At 26.3% G+C, this 17,861-nt stretch overlaps 1 protein-coding gene across 1 annotated transcript; it reads left to right on the top strand.

Annotated features, from left to right (window-relative positions):
- Positions 1 to 7,223: 7,223 nt before the first annotated feature.
- Positions 7,224 to 16,743, top strand: LOC128956929 (multidrug resistance-associated protein 1-like). Its single transcript, XM_054302641.1, has 13 exons — positions 7,224 to 7,275; positions 8,438 to 9,639; positions 10,377 to 10,510; positions 10,613 to 10,986; positions 11,692 to 11,961; positions 12,417 to 13,454; positions 13,554 to 13,963; positions 14,046 to 14,160; positions 14,266 to 14,300; positions 14,529 to 15,066; positions 15,136 to 15,261; positions 15,340 to 15,539; positions 16,400 to 16,743. The coding sequence occupies exons 1-13, from the start codon at positions 7,228 to 7,230 to the stop codon at positions 16,704 to 16,706; spliced, it is 4,797 nt and encodes a 1,598-aa protein (XP_054158616.1). The 5' UTR covers positions 7,224 to 7,227; the 3' UTR covers positions 16,707 to 16,743.
- The last annotated feature ends 1,118 nt before the right edge of the window (positions 16,744 to 17,861 follow it).

The following is a 17,861-nucleotide window of genomic DNA, read 5'->3' as shown; positions in this document are numbered from 1 at the left end:
CATAAAAAATTTTTACATAATAAATATTTTTATGATAATAATATTTCATATTTATAATAATAATAATAAATGCATTAAAAATATTAAATTTTGATTTATTTTTAATATATAAATATACAATGTATATAATATAAACAATATTTAATAAAAATTTACATATTTTTTCAATTAATCAAATTAAATGTCAGATTATTTTGACATTAATATTAATAATAAAAATAAAATAAGATTTTATTTAAATCACAATAAAATTAAAATATCATTATTGATTAATTTACTAATAAAAATTAATAAAAATATATATTCAATCAAAAACATTTATTAAATAATTGATGACTTTATAATTAACTATATTATAATTAAAAAAAAATATTAAATTTTTTTAGTTAATATATATTGCAAATCAATTATATTATTTGAGAAAAATTTTAGTAATTTTATGTATAATTTATTCAATACTAGTACTGAATCCAGAAATAACAAGAGTTTTCATTGATAGCGATCATCTTATTGTCAAACCTAACATTAAGGGGGGGGGGGGGGGGGGGGGGGGGGGGGGGGGGGGGGGGGGGGGGGGGGGGGGGGGGGGGGGGGGGGAAATTATATATAATATCATATTTAATTTCTTATTGTAGATTGTTATCCATTATATCCAGTGTATCCATGATTACCAGCATCCATTTCCTCAATTTGTGTAGGAGAATAGTAAGCTTTAACTTTACTTGATACTATTTTTTAAAAAAAATATAAATAAATATAATTAAAATAAAAATATTATAAACACAATCTATAATATAATTTTTTATACTTACGTATGGCAACGATAATGACGGCCATTGCAAACAATACTATAAAGCGATTCATTTTATTTTTAAATTTTTTTAAGATATGAATAGAAATTTTGATTTTTTAATTGTGTTTTTTTTTTAAAAAATAACATTAATAATTGACAATCAATTCTAACAGTATATAAGTCGGATATTTATATAAATTATTTTTTTTGTATCCATCTGTTTATTGACGCAATTACTTAAAAATTATAATTTTGTTGTTGTAAATTAAAACTTAAGTAAATTTAATACATTAAAACTTTTACCTAAGCGTTTACCTAAACAAACTTTTAGTAAGTTTTAGTAATATTTTTTTTATTAAACTTACAGATAAAAACCAGTTAAGAATGTTAGAAAGCATTTCCATACGATCTCCTAATCCGAATTAAAAATTAAATTAAAATATGATTAAATATGACAAAATAAACACACTCTAGTTATGTTGGGTATCAAATGATTCAGTATGACAAAATAAATTCAATCATAGTCATGTTGGGTATCAAATGATTCAGTATGACAAAATAAATTCAACCATAGTCATGTGGGATATCAAATGATTCAGTATGATAAAATGAATTCAACCATAGTCATGTGGGGTATCAAATAATTCAGTATGACAAAATAAATTCAAACATAGTCATGTGGGGTATCAAATGATTCAGTATAACTATATAAATTACATATAATTTTTAATACTTTTGTCGCCATTTTTCCTAAAATTAATCCTGATTTATTATACCTTATTTTTGATGCTTAATCCAAATCTGAAGTCAAAATTTAAAAATTTAATCAAATGCGGTGGAAAGGAAGGAAGGAAGTAAGGACATATAGAATTCAGATACGTACTCCTTTCAGGAGTTCGTGAAAACAAATTTTCAGTTTTCAGTTTGACCATGTTGACCTGATGAGATAGATCATTTTTTGATGAAACTTTTTTTAAATACATTATTAGTATTTTAAAATTTTGAAAAAAATTAAAAACAAACTCAATAAATACTCGTACTCGTAGATTTCAGTAAACTTTTTCAAGTTTATTTTATTCAAAATGCTATATTTTAAAAATAATTAATTAATTTTGTTTGATTACAACTAACTAACTCTATTTAAAAAAAATCATAAATTCTATACGTAATTCAAAAACTAAAATAATTGCGTCAATAAACAGATGGAAAACCGTTAAACGATATCCTAATTCATATTGAATTAATGTTAAGCAATATATTTGAATTTATAGGGCCGGGGGTATATGGGGTGGGTATATATATATATTGGGATAACATTTATACATATATATATACATATATATATATATATTGATTAAAAATAAGCGATATTATAATCAACAAAAAAAATATTGATTATTTAAAATTAGTAATTTGTATTCATGAATATATTGATATATATTTAAATATTTTTTTAAAAAAAAATTGGGAAATAACTAATTATTTATATTAAAATTAATATCTAAATAATGTAAAATAGTTTTTTTTTATTAAAATCAATTAATAATAATTGATAATTAAATTGTTTAGATAATTGACACAATAGTTTATTCATCAACACTAAAATATCATTAAATTTTATAAAATCATAAAAAAATAATAATTATTAATAAATATCTGTTTTTTAATGTTGTTGTTTTTGTTGTAAATCAATTAGATATGTAATACAAAACTACTGTAGAATAATTGACAAAATAATTATTAAAGAAAAAATTATTAAAAAATTTTATATTTATAAATATATCAAATAAATTAAATGACACTAAATTGTTTAAAATTAATAAAAAGAGATTACATATTTATTTATTATATTGTAAAAATTAATTTTCAATTAATTGTGTTTTATATATTATTTACCCATAAATCTAATTAAATTATATACTATTTTTTATTTTATTTATTTATATAAAATGAAATATACTGTATGTAAAAAAAATATTTCATAAAACAGTAATAAATTTACTAATAAAAATATTTTTTAATTATACTAATAAATGTTGTTATATAAAATAAGTGAATATAATTTTTTATAATTTAGATAATTAAATGTCTATTTATTGTTAATTTGTAATAAATATTACAAATATATTTAAAGTCTTTTAAAGTAATTTAAAGTAATTATTAATTTTTGTGTTTCTTATTTAACTTTCTATAATAAGTTTTATTTTCAAAACATTTTAACTATTATTTATTATTATTATCTTAATTATAATTATAATCAATTGAAATCAATGTCCCAGTGATATATGTTTTATGGCTTACAGTTTGTATGCAATTAGAAAAAAATCAATTGTTTACTAAATTGTAATTTAACACTAATTTATAAACTATTTTTATCTCTAAATATATTTATTATAATATAAATATTGTTATCATTTTTTTTATACATAAATAAATTTAAAAAACATTTAAAAATTAATCATAAATATCCAATTACTTTCATTTACAAAACATTATAACTAATAATAAAAATAATAATATACAAATAAATTTATAAATATATAAATTATTTATTTATAAAACTAAAATTATAAATTATGTCGAAAATAAATTATTTAAAAAAAATTTTTATACTAATAAAATAAACTAGTTAATTATAAAATCAAATAATTTATTATCATTATTTTTTTTTAAAAAAATTATTGAAAAAAAATTTATACACCTAAAAAATAATACTTTTATTTATTTTGTGCACTAATGTAAATATATTTTAACATTATTATACAGTATTTAAAAAAAAAAATTATATAAATATTAATTTTAATTTGCACTAAAAATGTACTAAACATTTAATATTCATATTTTAATGGAGAGAGAGAGAGAGAGAGAGAGAGAGAGAGAGAGAGAGAGAGAGAGAGAGAGAGAGAGAGAGAGAGAGAGAGAGAGAGAGAGAGAGAGAGAGAGTGCATATATGTATAAAACAATTATATTATATACAGTATATACATGTATAGCGCATATATTAAATGCTTATATTATAAATGCTATTATTATTATTATTAACGGTATTATACTGTAGTCCATCTATAGCTGTAATCAAGGTTAGACTGTAGTTTATTTCTAGTTGTTCAATTAATTTTATTATATATATATATATATATATTGTGTAATTGCGCACATGTAGCTTATATTTTTGTCATGGAAACTCCCAGTACCGGCATATTTTTAGGGTATATCTTTAAAAATACTAACTACTAACCTACTAAAACAAACACAAATGTTAACCATATAAATATTATTATTATTATTATTATTATTATCAACATCATCATCATCAATATCACCCAATGATAAGTTTATCATCAATAGATATATTTTTTTGTTTTAAATTACAGGTAAAAATACTTTATATATATAACCACAAAAAATAATAAAAATAAATAGTTTATATAATATATATATAATTTTTTCTTAATATAGTATACTAAAAATTATATATTATATTATATATCTATATATAATTTATCTATATTTTTGATTGTCATTGTGATTGCACTGAAAAAAATATGGGACATTAAACTAATCAATATTATTTGAACCCAACTATTATTTTTTAATGTGTGTGTGTGTGTGTTATTTGCACAGTTGTATGTTAATGAGTGAGTGAGTGAGTGAGTGAGAGAGAGAGAGAGAGAGAGAGAGAGAGAGAGAGAGAGAGAGAGAGAGAGAGAGAGAGAGAGAGAGAGAGAGAGAGAGAGAGAGAGAGAGAAATAAGTGATCATTAAATTTCAAGGATAGGAATAATTATTAATAATTTTTTTAAAAATTTTATTTATATAGCTTTATATATTTATTTATCACTCTATCTATCTATTTATCAATCAATAAATTATATACTGTATTATTTATCTATTAATATTTTTTAGTGTTTAATAAATTAAAATATATTATATATATATAATTTATATATACAGACAGACAGACACAATGAAAATCAATATTTATATAATATTATATATAAACTATTGTTATATTTATATATAATGTTTAGTGTATGGCATGAATTGCATGAATTACGGATGTGTTAAACAAAATAATATATATATATATATATATATATATATATATATATATATATATATATATATGTTAATATAATAACTAAAATAATTTTTTTTTATAAATCCTAAATAAAAGTTAGTGTATTTACAAAATAAAATCCTCATTAATTTTTATTTTTATTTTTTGTACTTAAAACTAATAACAACCAAATGAAAGTACAATACATTTTATTATATACATTGAATATTATATATATATATATATATATATAGTATATTTTACATATATATATATTGTTAATAATTATTAATATATACTGTAATTCAATCAATTATATTAAGTAACTAAATTATAATTTATGCAACTTTATATATATATATATATATTTTTATTACATAAATTCAATTGAAATATTATATATATATATACAGTATATTAAACTTTTAAAATATTCAACAATTGTTTTAATAAAAAGCATAATATTCATACAGTGTGTGTGTGTGTGTGTATGTGTGTGTATGTATGTGTGTGTATGTGTGAATGTATGTATGTTTGTGTGTATGTGTGAATGTATGTATGTTTGTGTGTATGTGTGAATGTATGTATGTTTGTGTGTATGTGTGAATGTATGTGTTTGTGTGTATGTGTGAATGTATGTATGTTTGTGTGTATGTGTGAATGTATGTATGTTTGTGTGTATGTGTGAATGTATGTATGTTTGTGTGTATGTGTGAATGTATGTATGTTTGTGTGTATGTGTGAATGTATGTATGTATGTGTGAATGTATGTATGTTTGTGTGTATGTGTGAATGTATGTATGTTTGTGTGTATGTGTGAATGTATGTATGTTTGTGTGTATGTGTGAATGTATGTATGTTTGTGTGTATGTGTGAATGTATGTATGTTTGTGTGTATGTGTGAATGTATGTATGTATGTGTGAATGTATGTATGTTTGTGTGTATGTGTGAATGTATGTATGTTTGTGTGTATGTGTGAATGTATGTATGTTTGTGTGTGTGTGTGTCCTTCAAAAGACATTACCGCCAGTTATAATAACCAGTGAATGAGTGAGTGAGTGAGTGAGTGAGTGAGTGAGTGAGTGAGTGAGTGAGTGAGTGAGTGAGTGAGTGAGTGAGTGAGTGAGTGAGTGAGTGAGTGAGTGAGTGAGTGAGAGAGAGAGAGAGTAATAGGAGTGGGAAATTGAGTTAAAATATACAGTATTATTAGTATTATAAGTATTATTATGTGACTATGGGTGCAATCATATTTAAGTTTCAAATAATATATATTTATATATATATAGTATATAATTACTATCACTATTAATAATAATTGAAATAATAATATAATAAGTAATAAAATAAAATAAAAATCACTGAATTTTGTTTTATCCTCATATAAATTATTATTATTATTTATATATACAGTATATACAGTCAACGTTGATGTCGATGATGATAATTATTGCCATTTTTTTTATTGCTGTCTATTTATTGTGTATATGTGTGTGTGAATAATGTGTAGTATATTATAATATTTATTATTGTTATTATTTTTATTATTATTTAATAAAATTATTTATTAAATTGGTATACAATATACTATTAGAGTGCAGTATATTTTGTATGTGTTTTGTTTTAGTTTTTTAGTACAAAAAATAAAATGTGATAATGAAAATAAAATATTATTAATAATAATATAATAATTAAATAAAAAGTTTTGCCCACATATATATATAAATATAAATATCTATATCTTAATTATTATTATTGTAGACAATTTTAATTATATATATATATATATATATATATAATAATTAATTGTATATTTATATATTTGTAAAAAAAATTGTTTATCACAAAAATATTTTTATAWATTATTACTWMTATATTTAAATAATAATTATTATTATCATTTTTTTGAAAACTTATATTAACTAGATGTATTATAATAATTTTTAATTTATTATCATTAATTAATAATAAAGTGAAATAAAAGTGAAAACAATATATTTATTTAAACTATAAATTGTGTTTTATTTTTTTGTAAACTTAATAATTAAATAAAAACTGAGTAAAAATTTATTATTAATAGTTTTATTTTTTTATAATTTAAAATTTTGTATATAAATAAATAATCATCATTTTTTAAAAAAAATACTATTTAAATAATAATATATACTAAAATATACTAGTAGTTATMAAAAAAAATTAAATAATTTAGCTAGCAACAAAACTCAAACAAATTGTGCAAATGTGATTTTTGTTTTTTTAATAATAAATAATAATATTTGTATTTTTAAAAAATACAAAAATAAAAAACGTGTTTTTTTTCGGATAATCAATTGATAAATTATTTACAATTTTTTAAAAACTTAAAACATTTTTAATTATGACTGTTATAACAACATTGGATCCTATTTGTGATTCACCATTATGGGTTTGTATATAAATATTATTATTATTATTTATAAAAATAAACTAGCTCAATTATAATTATTATTATTATTAGAATACAAAAAATATTGAATATTGATTTTATAATAATTTTTATTTTTCTAATTTTTGTTATTACATTATTTTTTTTTAAAAAAAACTTTATACATATATTTTTTAAAGTTTAATTATAAGTTAGTAATTAAAAATTATTTATTATGAAAAAATATAGATACTAAACAGTACTTAATGTACTTAAATCTATATATATATATATATATATATATATATATATATAATATAATAAATAAATTTATGATTTAACCAACAATAATAATAATAATTATTATTATTATTGTTTTATTATATGATTGATATAAATAAAAAAAGAAGCATGCTAATAAATATTTTTTTTTAATAATTTTTATAACAKTTTTTATTGTAATTTTTTATTAAATGATACAMTWTAAGTGCATTTTGTTAAATTTAAAAATAAAAACGTTAAATAAATTTTTTTTTTTTTAAATTTATAATGTTAGGTGCATTTTTTTTGTCAAACTTAACCTTAATATAATTTTTATAATAGCAATAAAAAACAAATTAGTGCAGTTAATAAAAAAATTATTAATAATAATAATAAAAGTAGTGATGATATATATATATTTGTTTAATGATTTAATTAGATAATTTATTTGATGATACAAGCAAATTTTTTTTGAGGATACTACTACTACTACTACTACTACTAAAAATAATAATAATAATAAGCATAATTAAAGTGTATAGAAATATTTTTTTTTAAATATATTTTTTGTTATTAAAATATTTATATATATGTATATTTAGTATTACAAAAATAAAATTTGAATTAAACTAMTTAATCATATTTGTTATTTTTATAGTTTAAAATTATTAATTAATTTTTAAAACAAAAATCAAATAACATAACTAATACTGTCTACTAAATTACACTAATTATTACAATAAAAATTATTTACAGTAAATTACATTTTTTTAAGAAAAGATAGATTATATTTATTTATTAAAAATATTTATTAAAAAAAATCATAAATTAAATTTTTTTATATCACATTACAAAAAAACAATAATTTTTTGAAGTAATCCAATAATAAATAATAATAATATCTATTTATATATATATATAGGACAGCGACCAGAGCTGGAATACAACMTCACCACGACTGTCCTCATGTCTATTAGAAACTGTATTTGTTTGGCTACCATCCGGTTTTCTATGGCTATGCCTGCCCTACATAATCATCGATGCCTACCGTTCCCGTAAAGCGGCCATACCGTGGAACATCTACAATACATGCAGACTGGCCATTGCCCTGATCCTGGCACTGGTAACTGTTGGCGATTTCATAGCCTGTATGATCCGACAGTTCAGCAACTATGCCGACGATCAGCCAACAGTTGCCCACTCGATGGCCGCRGCTATCTATACGGTCAGTCGTGTAATACTGGTTCTGGTCTACTATGTTCATCGGGTATCGGGTATACACTGTTCGGGTAGTATATGGTTTTATTTGTTAGCCGAAACCCTGTTTATGACACTATCGACGGCCAGCTATTCGCTGGCCGCCGACRACGAGTCCGGACCGATGAGACTGACCTACGAGTACGGCCTATATCTGGTTGAATACTCGCTAACYATAATGTTGTTCCTATTGAGTTCGTTTGCCGACCGATACCCGCCATCATCGGGTAGTAGTGTTGTTGTTGTCGCCGATGATGTTGGCGTAGCCTATGATAAACTGAATGGCAAAGTCAACGGTATCGGTGATGAAAAACCAGTGACAGCACCGGCAGTATCTGCTAGTATAGCACCGTTAGGTTCGCGTATTTGTCCCAAAGAAACCGTATCGTTTCCGTCGAAACTKGTATTTGAATGGATGACCGGTTTGGTAGTRAAAGGTTGGCGAAGTCCGCTGACCAACGATGATCTGTGGGATGTCCGACGCGAAGATAAATGTCGTACAGTTTACAGACAGTTCAACAGGTATTGGACGACTACTACTGGCGGCGATCATAAAAGTCTGGCTACCGGTGCTGATACTGTCGATGGCCGCGGCGGCGATGATGATGATGACGATGATGATCATCGGGTAGTCAGCGAGCTATCGGGTAAAGGAGATATCAAGTATCAGTCGATCAAAAATTTGGATCAAAAAATGCCGACAAAATCGATGCCAGAGTTGGCCACTACTACCGGTACTACCGGTGCCGCCGGAAACAAGAAACTAATGTCGGTTATAGCCCGGACTTTTTGGTTTTATTTTCTAACACCCAGTGTACTGAAACTGGTAGCCGATACTATACAACTGGCCAATCCAATGATCATGAAGTATGTATACCCTATATACTGTATATATATGATATGATATACAAACAACAATAGTARYASTYTYAATGGGAACAGGTAGTTTTTTTTCTAATTGCTATTTATTATACTGTAGGTRYAAYCCTAATTAATTTTGTTTRATTAGCTATAATAYAGTAGTTATACTGTATATTAATTATGTGCTTGTWTAATTATACAAAAAAWAATTTAGCKCCCCATTTAAAAGTTAATMATTTTWATTTCAATATTATTATTATTGTGTTTTTCTATATTAAAAAAATTAYATKTAGTCTATAATTATGTTTTTGTTTTTTTTWATTATCTAAATTAATTAATATATATTAATTAACTAATTGTATTTATATATCATTATATACAAGTTTATGTAAATTATTATGCCTAAATATTTTATCAGTTTATATATTATTTTCAAAAAATATATAATTAGTATTTATTGATAGATATATACAGTATATAAAAATATATTGTACTTACTTATCAGTAAAGTATCATAAATAARTTTAATTAAAACATATAAACTTAGCCAGCACCCAGTTTTATAGTTTAATAATAATAAGTTTWATAAATTTAAATTTTCTATATATATATAATAATTAATTTTTTACATTTACTAGAATTTTTTTAAATTTTATTATCATTGTTGTTATGTATTATTTATTTTCACTTATTAATACTAACATGTAATCAATAAAAATTAATTTATCAAATCAATCAAACAGATTGCTAATAGGTTTTACCACTGACCTAACTGAGCCCCTATGGCACGGCTACTTTTATGCGGCACTGTTTGTCATAACCAATGTCTTCCAGAGCCTAATCAATGGCTATCAACAGCAACGTATGGCCGTATTAGGTAAGGGGTGTTTGATATACCTTATATAAACTATACATGTTTTTTATATAAATAAATTAAATTGTATATTAATTGTTTGTTGGGGTGGATGGATGGGGACAGGTATGCGTATCAGGACATGCCTAATATCGGCCGTCTATCGTAAATCCCTGGTACTGGCCAATCACTCGAAACGTGACACCACTACCGGCGAGATAGTCAACCTGATGGCCGTCGACTCCCAACGGTTTGTCGATATGTTACCGTTTCTCAGTTTCCTATGGACAGCACCCGTCCAGATCGGTATATCCTTGTATTTGCTATACAACGAAATGGGTGTGGCCACTATGGCCGGCCTGGTATTGATGATTATATTCATACCCGTCAACTATTGGGTCAGCTCAAGGGTCAAGACTATACAGACACAACAAATGAGGCTAAAAGATGAACGCCTACGCGGTATGAATGAAATACTCGGCGGAATCAAAGTTTTGAAAGTAATTATTAATTATTAATTAATTAATTATTTAATTATTATTATTATTAGTTTTATAATTATAAATAGATTTTTGGTTGGTTGGTTGATATGTAATAATAATTAGTTAGGTAGTTATAATTAATAGTTAGTTATAATTAGTTAGTTATAGTTAGTTAGTTAGTTAGTTATAATTAGTTAGTTATAATTAGTTAGTTATAATTAGTTAGTTATAATTAGTTAGTTGTAATTAATAGTTACTTTTTATTGAGTTTTTTTCTTAATTACAGTGTATTATAAATTTTTTAAGCTGTTTAAATGTTATAGTTAAAAATTTAATAGTTAAATATGTTTTTATAAAAATAATTAATTATAATTAATGTTTTTTTGTGTGATTATAGTTACATTGATACTAATAATACTTATAATATTTTTTCTAATCAATGTCTAATTTTTATTTTTTTTTGTTATTGAAATTATTATTAGTACTTTTTAGATACTTAAAAATAATCTATTTATTTTTTATAATCAATTTATTAAAGTAGATAGTAGTAATAGTATTAATTTTATTTTAATGTAAAAATACATTAAAAAATAGATACATAGAAACTAGACTAACTTTTCTAAAAAAAAATACTGTATAAATATTAATTTTCTTTAAAAAATTATAATTTACTAAATATTTTTCTGAAAAAAATTATATATATTTTATTTAAAAAACAAACAGTTATACGGTTGGGAGGAAGCATTCGTACAGTCCATACTGGGTATACGTAAACGTGAACTATATTATATACGTAAATCGGGTTTTATAACATCGGTGATGGTCGTCCTATCGAGTTGTACACCGTTTTTTGTAGCACTGGTAACATTTGCCTGTTATATCATATTGGATGGTCAACTGAGTGCGGAAAAAGCATTTGTATCGATTGCATTGTTCAATCTGTTACGTATACCTCTGACAATGGTTCCCAATATGGTTACCAGTTTGATATTGGTAAGTACCCCCTCCCCTCCACCCAATCCCTACCAATACACCCCACCCCACCACACACATACACACAAAACAGTTAGCAATTTTATTATTGATATATGATTTGTTTTAGTTAGTTAGTTATTATTAATTTATTATTTTAAGTATATGTTTGTTTGTTTTGTTTTAGAATATTCTGTAATTTAATTAGTTATTTATTTAACAAAAAAAAAGTTTATAATAGTTTATATGTGTATTAGATATATAACAGAATATTCTGTAAACTTAATGTTTATTTATATTTTAAGTTTATAATAGTTTCTATGTGTTAGAGATAGTTATAGTCAGTTATAGTTATAGATTTATATATCAATATATATATATAACAAAATTATATTCTCAACTAAGATAAAATTTATTTAATTTTTAAAAAATTATATTTTTTAATTTAAAACTTAAAATATATATCAATATTATAGACAATGGTTTCGGTAAAACGTTTGGGAAAATTTCTAAACTTTGCCGAACTAACCAATTATGTTGGCCACGACCGACATAACCCGAACGAAATGGTACGCATAGAAAACGGATCGTTTACTTGGGACAGGGCCGAGGATGTCCTAACCGGGTCGGTAAAACCGACACTCGACCGGATCAACTTGAAAGTAATGAAAGGCAAATTTGTGGCCATCGTTGGCAATGTTGGTTCCGGTAAAAGTAGTCTACTCTATGCACTGTTAGGCGAAATGGAAAAATGTTCAGGATCAGTTAACATAAACGGTGATTTGGGCAACCGTTTAGCTTATGTACCCCAGCAGGCATGGATACAAAATGCTACCCTAAGGGATAATATATTGTTTGGCAGGGATTATGATCATAAAAAATACCGACGCGTATTGCGTGCCTGTGCCCTGAAACAGGATCTCCTAACACTGGCCGGCGGCGATATGACCGAAATCGGCGAAAAAGGTATCAATCTGTCGGGTGGCCAAAAACAACGTGTCAGTCTGGCCCGTGCTGTCTATTCCGACTCGGATTTGCTACTAATGGACGACCCGTTGTCGGCAGTGGACAGTCACGTTGGGAAACATATTCTGGACGAAGTTCTCAGTTCACGTACGGGACTATTGCATAATAAAACACGTCTATTGGTTACCAATAGTTTGTTTGTGTTGCCCGATGTCGACTATATTGTTGTCCTCAAGAATGGCCAGATTACCGACTACGGTACCTACGATGAACTGATGGCACAGAAGGGCGATTTTGCCGAACTAATTGGCCAGTACTCGACCAATAATAATAATAATAATACCGACGACGACACCAATAGTTCACATTCATCCTCGACGGATGACCTGCGAATGGGTCCCCGATCGCATCGGGCGTCCACATTGATGGCTCAGGTCAGTGTCGAGTCGACGGGTAGCGGTGCGGCCGGCACTGCCGCTGCCGACGGTACTGATATGTCCAAACTGGTCGAAGCCGAAACATCGGAAACCGGTAGCGTCAAGTTTACGGTATGTGTCCACTAATTAAATATATAATGTATATATACAGTAATTATTTATGTGGGTGTGTTAGCTAACTGTCCTCATCCTCTTTAATCATACCAATAGATATATAAAAAGTTTGCCAAATCTATGTCCCTGTTCTGGACGTTCAGCATATTGATCGGCTACGCGGCTACCAATGCCTGCAACAGTGGCTCTAGTTTTTGGCTATCCTATTGGACGGCAACCAATGATAGCAGCACCGGTAGCCAAAGTGACAGTAGTAATCATGGTACTTGGTTTTATTTGGGTATCTATGCCCTCATCGGACTAAGTCAAGCCGTATTTGTTTGGTACGGTTATGTATCGATAGTATCCGGTACACTGTTGGCCTCCCGTACCCTACACTATAGTCTATTGATGAAAATCATGCATGCACCCATGCATTTTTTTGATACCACACCCATCGGACGTATTATCAATAGGTTTAGCAAAGATATTGATATATTGGACACTATGATGCAGATGACTATCAGGTTAGGGATCTAACTAACTAACTAACTGTCCAATTATTATTGTAGTCTTTTTTTAAATAAAATGTATTATTTTGTTCAATAGAGTCCTAATGAGTACGGCTTTCCAAACATTGGCCATTTTGGTGACCATTTCCGTACAGACACCGCTATTTATAGCCATTTTTATACCCGTAATGATTATCTACTATTTTATACAGGTAACTTTTTTTAATTAAAAATAAAATAAATAATTAACATGATTATTTTATTTTTGTTTTATATATTTTTAATTAATCTAACTATTGTATTTTTATAAATTATAGAAATTTTATGTAGCAACATCACGTCAATTAAAACGGTATGTATAGTTTGATGATGTGATTATAATAAATGCAACAAATGTTATATTAGCTATAATCCCGCCCACCCGCTCCACCCCCATAAATATATATATATATATACAGCATTTATATATGAAAACATATCTGTGCCTATACACTTAACCCCCCCCCCCAAACACGCACCCCATATAACTTACCATAATTTTTTCCAACTAAATATATTTGTTTGTTTGTCGCTTATGTAGGCTAGAATCGGTTAGCCGATCGCCAATCTATACACACTTTTCGGAAACATTGAACGGTGCATCGACCATACGAGCCTACAGTGCCAACGATCGGTTTGTACGGGTATCCGATCGGCGGGTCGACTCCAACTTGAAGTGTTCCTATCCGTCAGCACTGGCCAACTGTTGGCTAACCATGCGTTTGGAATTCCTGTCTAATTGTATCATATTTTTTGCTGCCCTCCTATCGGTTGTCTCCAGGGAAGGCCTTAATGGTGGCCAAATAGGACTGTCCATATCGTACGCACTGAATATAACACTGGCACTCAATTGGGGTGTCCGCATGTTTGCCGAAATGGAGAACAATGTCGTAGCCGTCGAACGTATCGAAGAGTATGCAAATGTTGAGTCGGAGGCCGACTGGTATTCACCGAATACACCGCCGACAGAGTGGCCACACGAAGGTCGGGTCGAGTTTGTCGACTACGGGACCCGATATCGACATGGTTTGGATCTTGTGCTCAAAGGTGTCGACATTAGTGTCAAAAAAGGCGAAAAGGTTTTGTTGTTGAATTGATTTTGTAATCCTATTTACCGATACTATATTAAAACCCACTATTTATATTAGATCGGTATTGTTGGCCGTACCGGTGCCGGTAAATCCTCTCTAACATTAGCATTGTTTAGGCTAATTGAGTCGGCATTTGGACGTATAGTTATAGATGACATAGATATCAGCAAAATAGGACTTATGGTATGCAAACATAAACAAACAAACAAATGTTTAACTATAAAGTTGTCTTAATTATGATTATGCTTATTATGATTACAGGAGTTGCGTTCAAAGCTGACAATCATACCGCAAGATCCGGTACTGTTTGCCGGAACTATAAGATCAAATTTGGATCCGTTTGGCAAATATAATGATGAGGAGGTGTGGCGTGCATTAGAGCACTCGCATCTCAGAGAGTTTGTTAAGAGTACTGATATGGGTATCAATCATAAGGTGTCGGAAGGCGGCGATAATCTCAGGTATGACTGACTGACTGATCTCTATGTGTATGTGTATGTGTATGTGTATGTGTATGTGTATGTGTATGTGTATGTGTATGTGTATGTGTATGTGTATGTGTATGTGTATGTGTATGTGTATGTGTATGTGTATGTGTATGTGTATGTGTATGTGTATGTGTATGTGTATGTGTATGTGTATGTGTATGTGTATGTGTATGTGTATGTGTATGTGTATGTGTATGTGTATGTGTATGTGTATGTGTATGTGTATGTGTATGTGTATGTGTATGTGTATGTGTATGTGTATGTGTATGTGTATGTGTATGTGTATGTGTATGTGTATGTGTATGTGTATGTGTATGTGTATGTGTATGTGTATGTGTATGTGTATGTGTATGTGTATGTGTATGTGTATGTGTATGTGTATGTGTATGTGTATGTGTATGTGTATGTGTATGTGTATGTGTATGTGTATGTGTATGTGTATGTGTATGTGTATGTGTATGTGTATGTGTATGTGTATGTGTATGTGTATGTGTATGTGTATGTGTATGTGTATGTGTATGTGTATGTGTATGTGTATGTGTATGTGTATGTGTATGTGTATGTGTATGTGTATGTGTATGTGTATGTGTATGTGTATGTGTATGTGTATGTGTATGTGTATGTGTATGTGTATGTGTATGTGTATGTGTATGTGTATGTGTATGTGTATGTGTATGTGTATGTGTATGTGTATGTGTATGTGTATGTGTATGTGTATGTGTATGTGTATGTGTATGTGTATGTGTATGTGTATGTGTATGTGTATGTGTATGTGTATGTCCTAAATAAAAACTTACCAAACAATTTTAACACCTACCTGTGTTCACCACCAGTGTTGGTCAACGACAGCTAATGTGTTTGGCTCGGGCACTGTTACGCAACACAAACATACTGATCCTCGACGAGGCTACCGCTGCCGTCGATCTGGAAACGGATGCCCTGATTCAGACAACTATACGCCAGGCATTCACCCGTTGCACTATATTGACAATAGCTCATCGATTGAATACAATTATGGACTCGGATCGGGTACTGGTGCTCGACTATGGACGGGTAGCCGAATATGATTCACCACAAAAGCTACTCGAAAACGAACGGTCCATATTCTATTCGTTAGCCAAAGATGCCGGTCTAGTATAGTAGTAGAAAACGGTCGGATCGGATCTCCCGGTGCTGATTGTCTACCCCTTACACCTCCCCCCCGAGGGGATGGGGTACAATATTAATAGTATTATCATTATTAGCATGTTAAAAAAATTTATATGCATTCTATTTTTATAATATAATATTTATATATATTTTTTTATAAAATATAAAATTTAAAACTAATTGTAAACTATAATTAAAAAAACAACATTTTTTTGTATTTAAAATATTTATTTCATTTGAGATTATATTCAATATATATATATATTCAATACAACATAAAAAACTATATAAATTTGTTTATTATTATTATTATTATTTGTTTTTAAATAAAATAAATGATTGAAAATAATTTATATATATTGGTTTTTTAATATTATTATTTATTATATATATTTTTATAACATACAATATAATATATTGATATTTCATTTGAAGTCAATTAAACAATTAATTTTTTATATTAATAAAATAATGAGTTAATAAACTTATTAATAATTTATGATAAACGTAAACTAATAAAATTAAAGTCAAATTTTTTTTTATACAGTATATTTATAAAGTATAATATTTTAGTATAATAATGACTAAAAAATTTATTAGTTCACTGATTTTATTTTAAAAAAAATATAATTAATTAGTTTATTAATTCAATAAATAATTAATTAATATTAATAGGTTTAAAGACATTGAATATATTTTTTATTATTATTTATTATATTAAATGATTTTACATATATATATATATATATATATATACAAAATAATAATTTAAAAATTAAGTTAAAAAAATAACTTTGTTTTTTAATTATAGTTTACAATTAGTTTAAAATTTTATATTTTATAAAAAAATACATATAAATATTATATTATAAAAATAGAATGCATATAAGTTTTTTTAACATGCTAAGGTATATAGTTTATTTGTATATTGTTGTATAAATGATATATATTTACACGTATTTATTAATTATATTCAGTATTTTATAAATAATAAATAATAGTTCAACAAAATAATAAATATAAATGTTGTAATTATAAATTAGATTTATTTAGAAATTATTTATGAATATTACCTTGCATAATTTTCACATACTATATATATATACAGTATTTTGTATGTGTGTGTAGATATATATACAGTATATA

Source organism: Oppia nitens, unplaced genomic scaffold, assembly GCF_028296485.1.
Source record: "Oppia nitens isolate AA-2021 unplaced genomic scaffold, nextdenovo-longstitch-racon4-pilon3 scaffold33_pilon_pilon_pilon, whole genome shotgun sequence".
Lineage (NCBI taxonomy): Eukaryota > Metazoa > Arthropoda > Arachnida > Sarcoptiformes > Oppiidae > Oppia > Oppia nitens.
The sequence above is the reverse complement of the archived record's forward strand: the minus strand, read 5'-3'. Positions and strand labels throughout refer to the sequence as shown.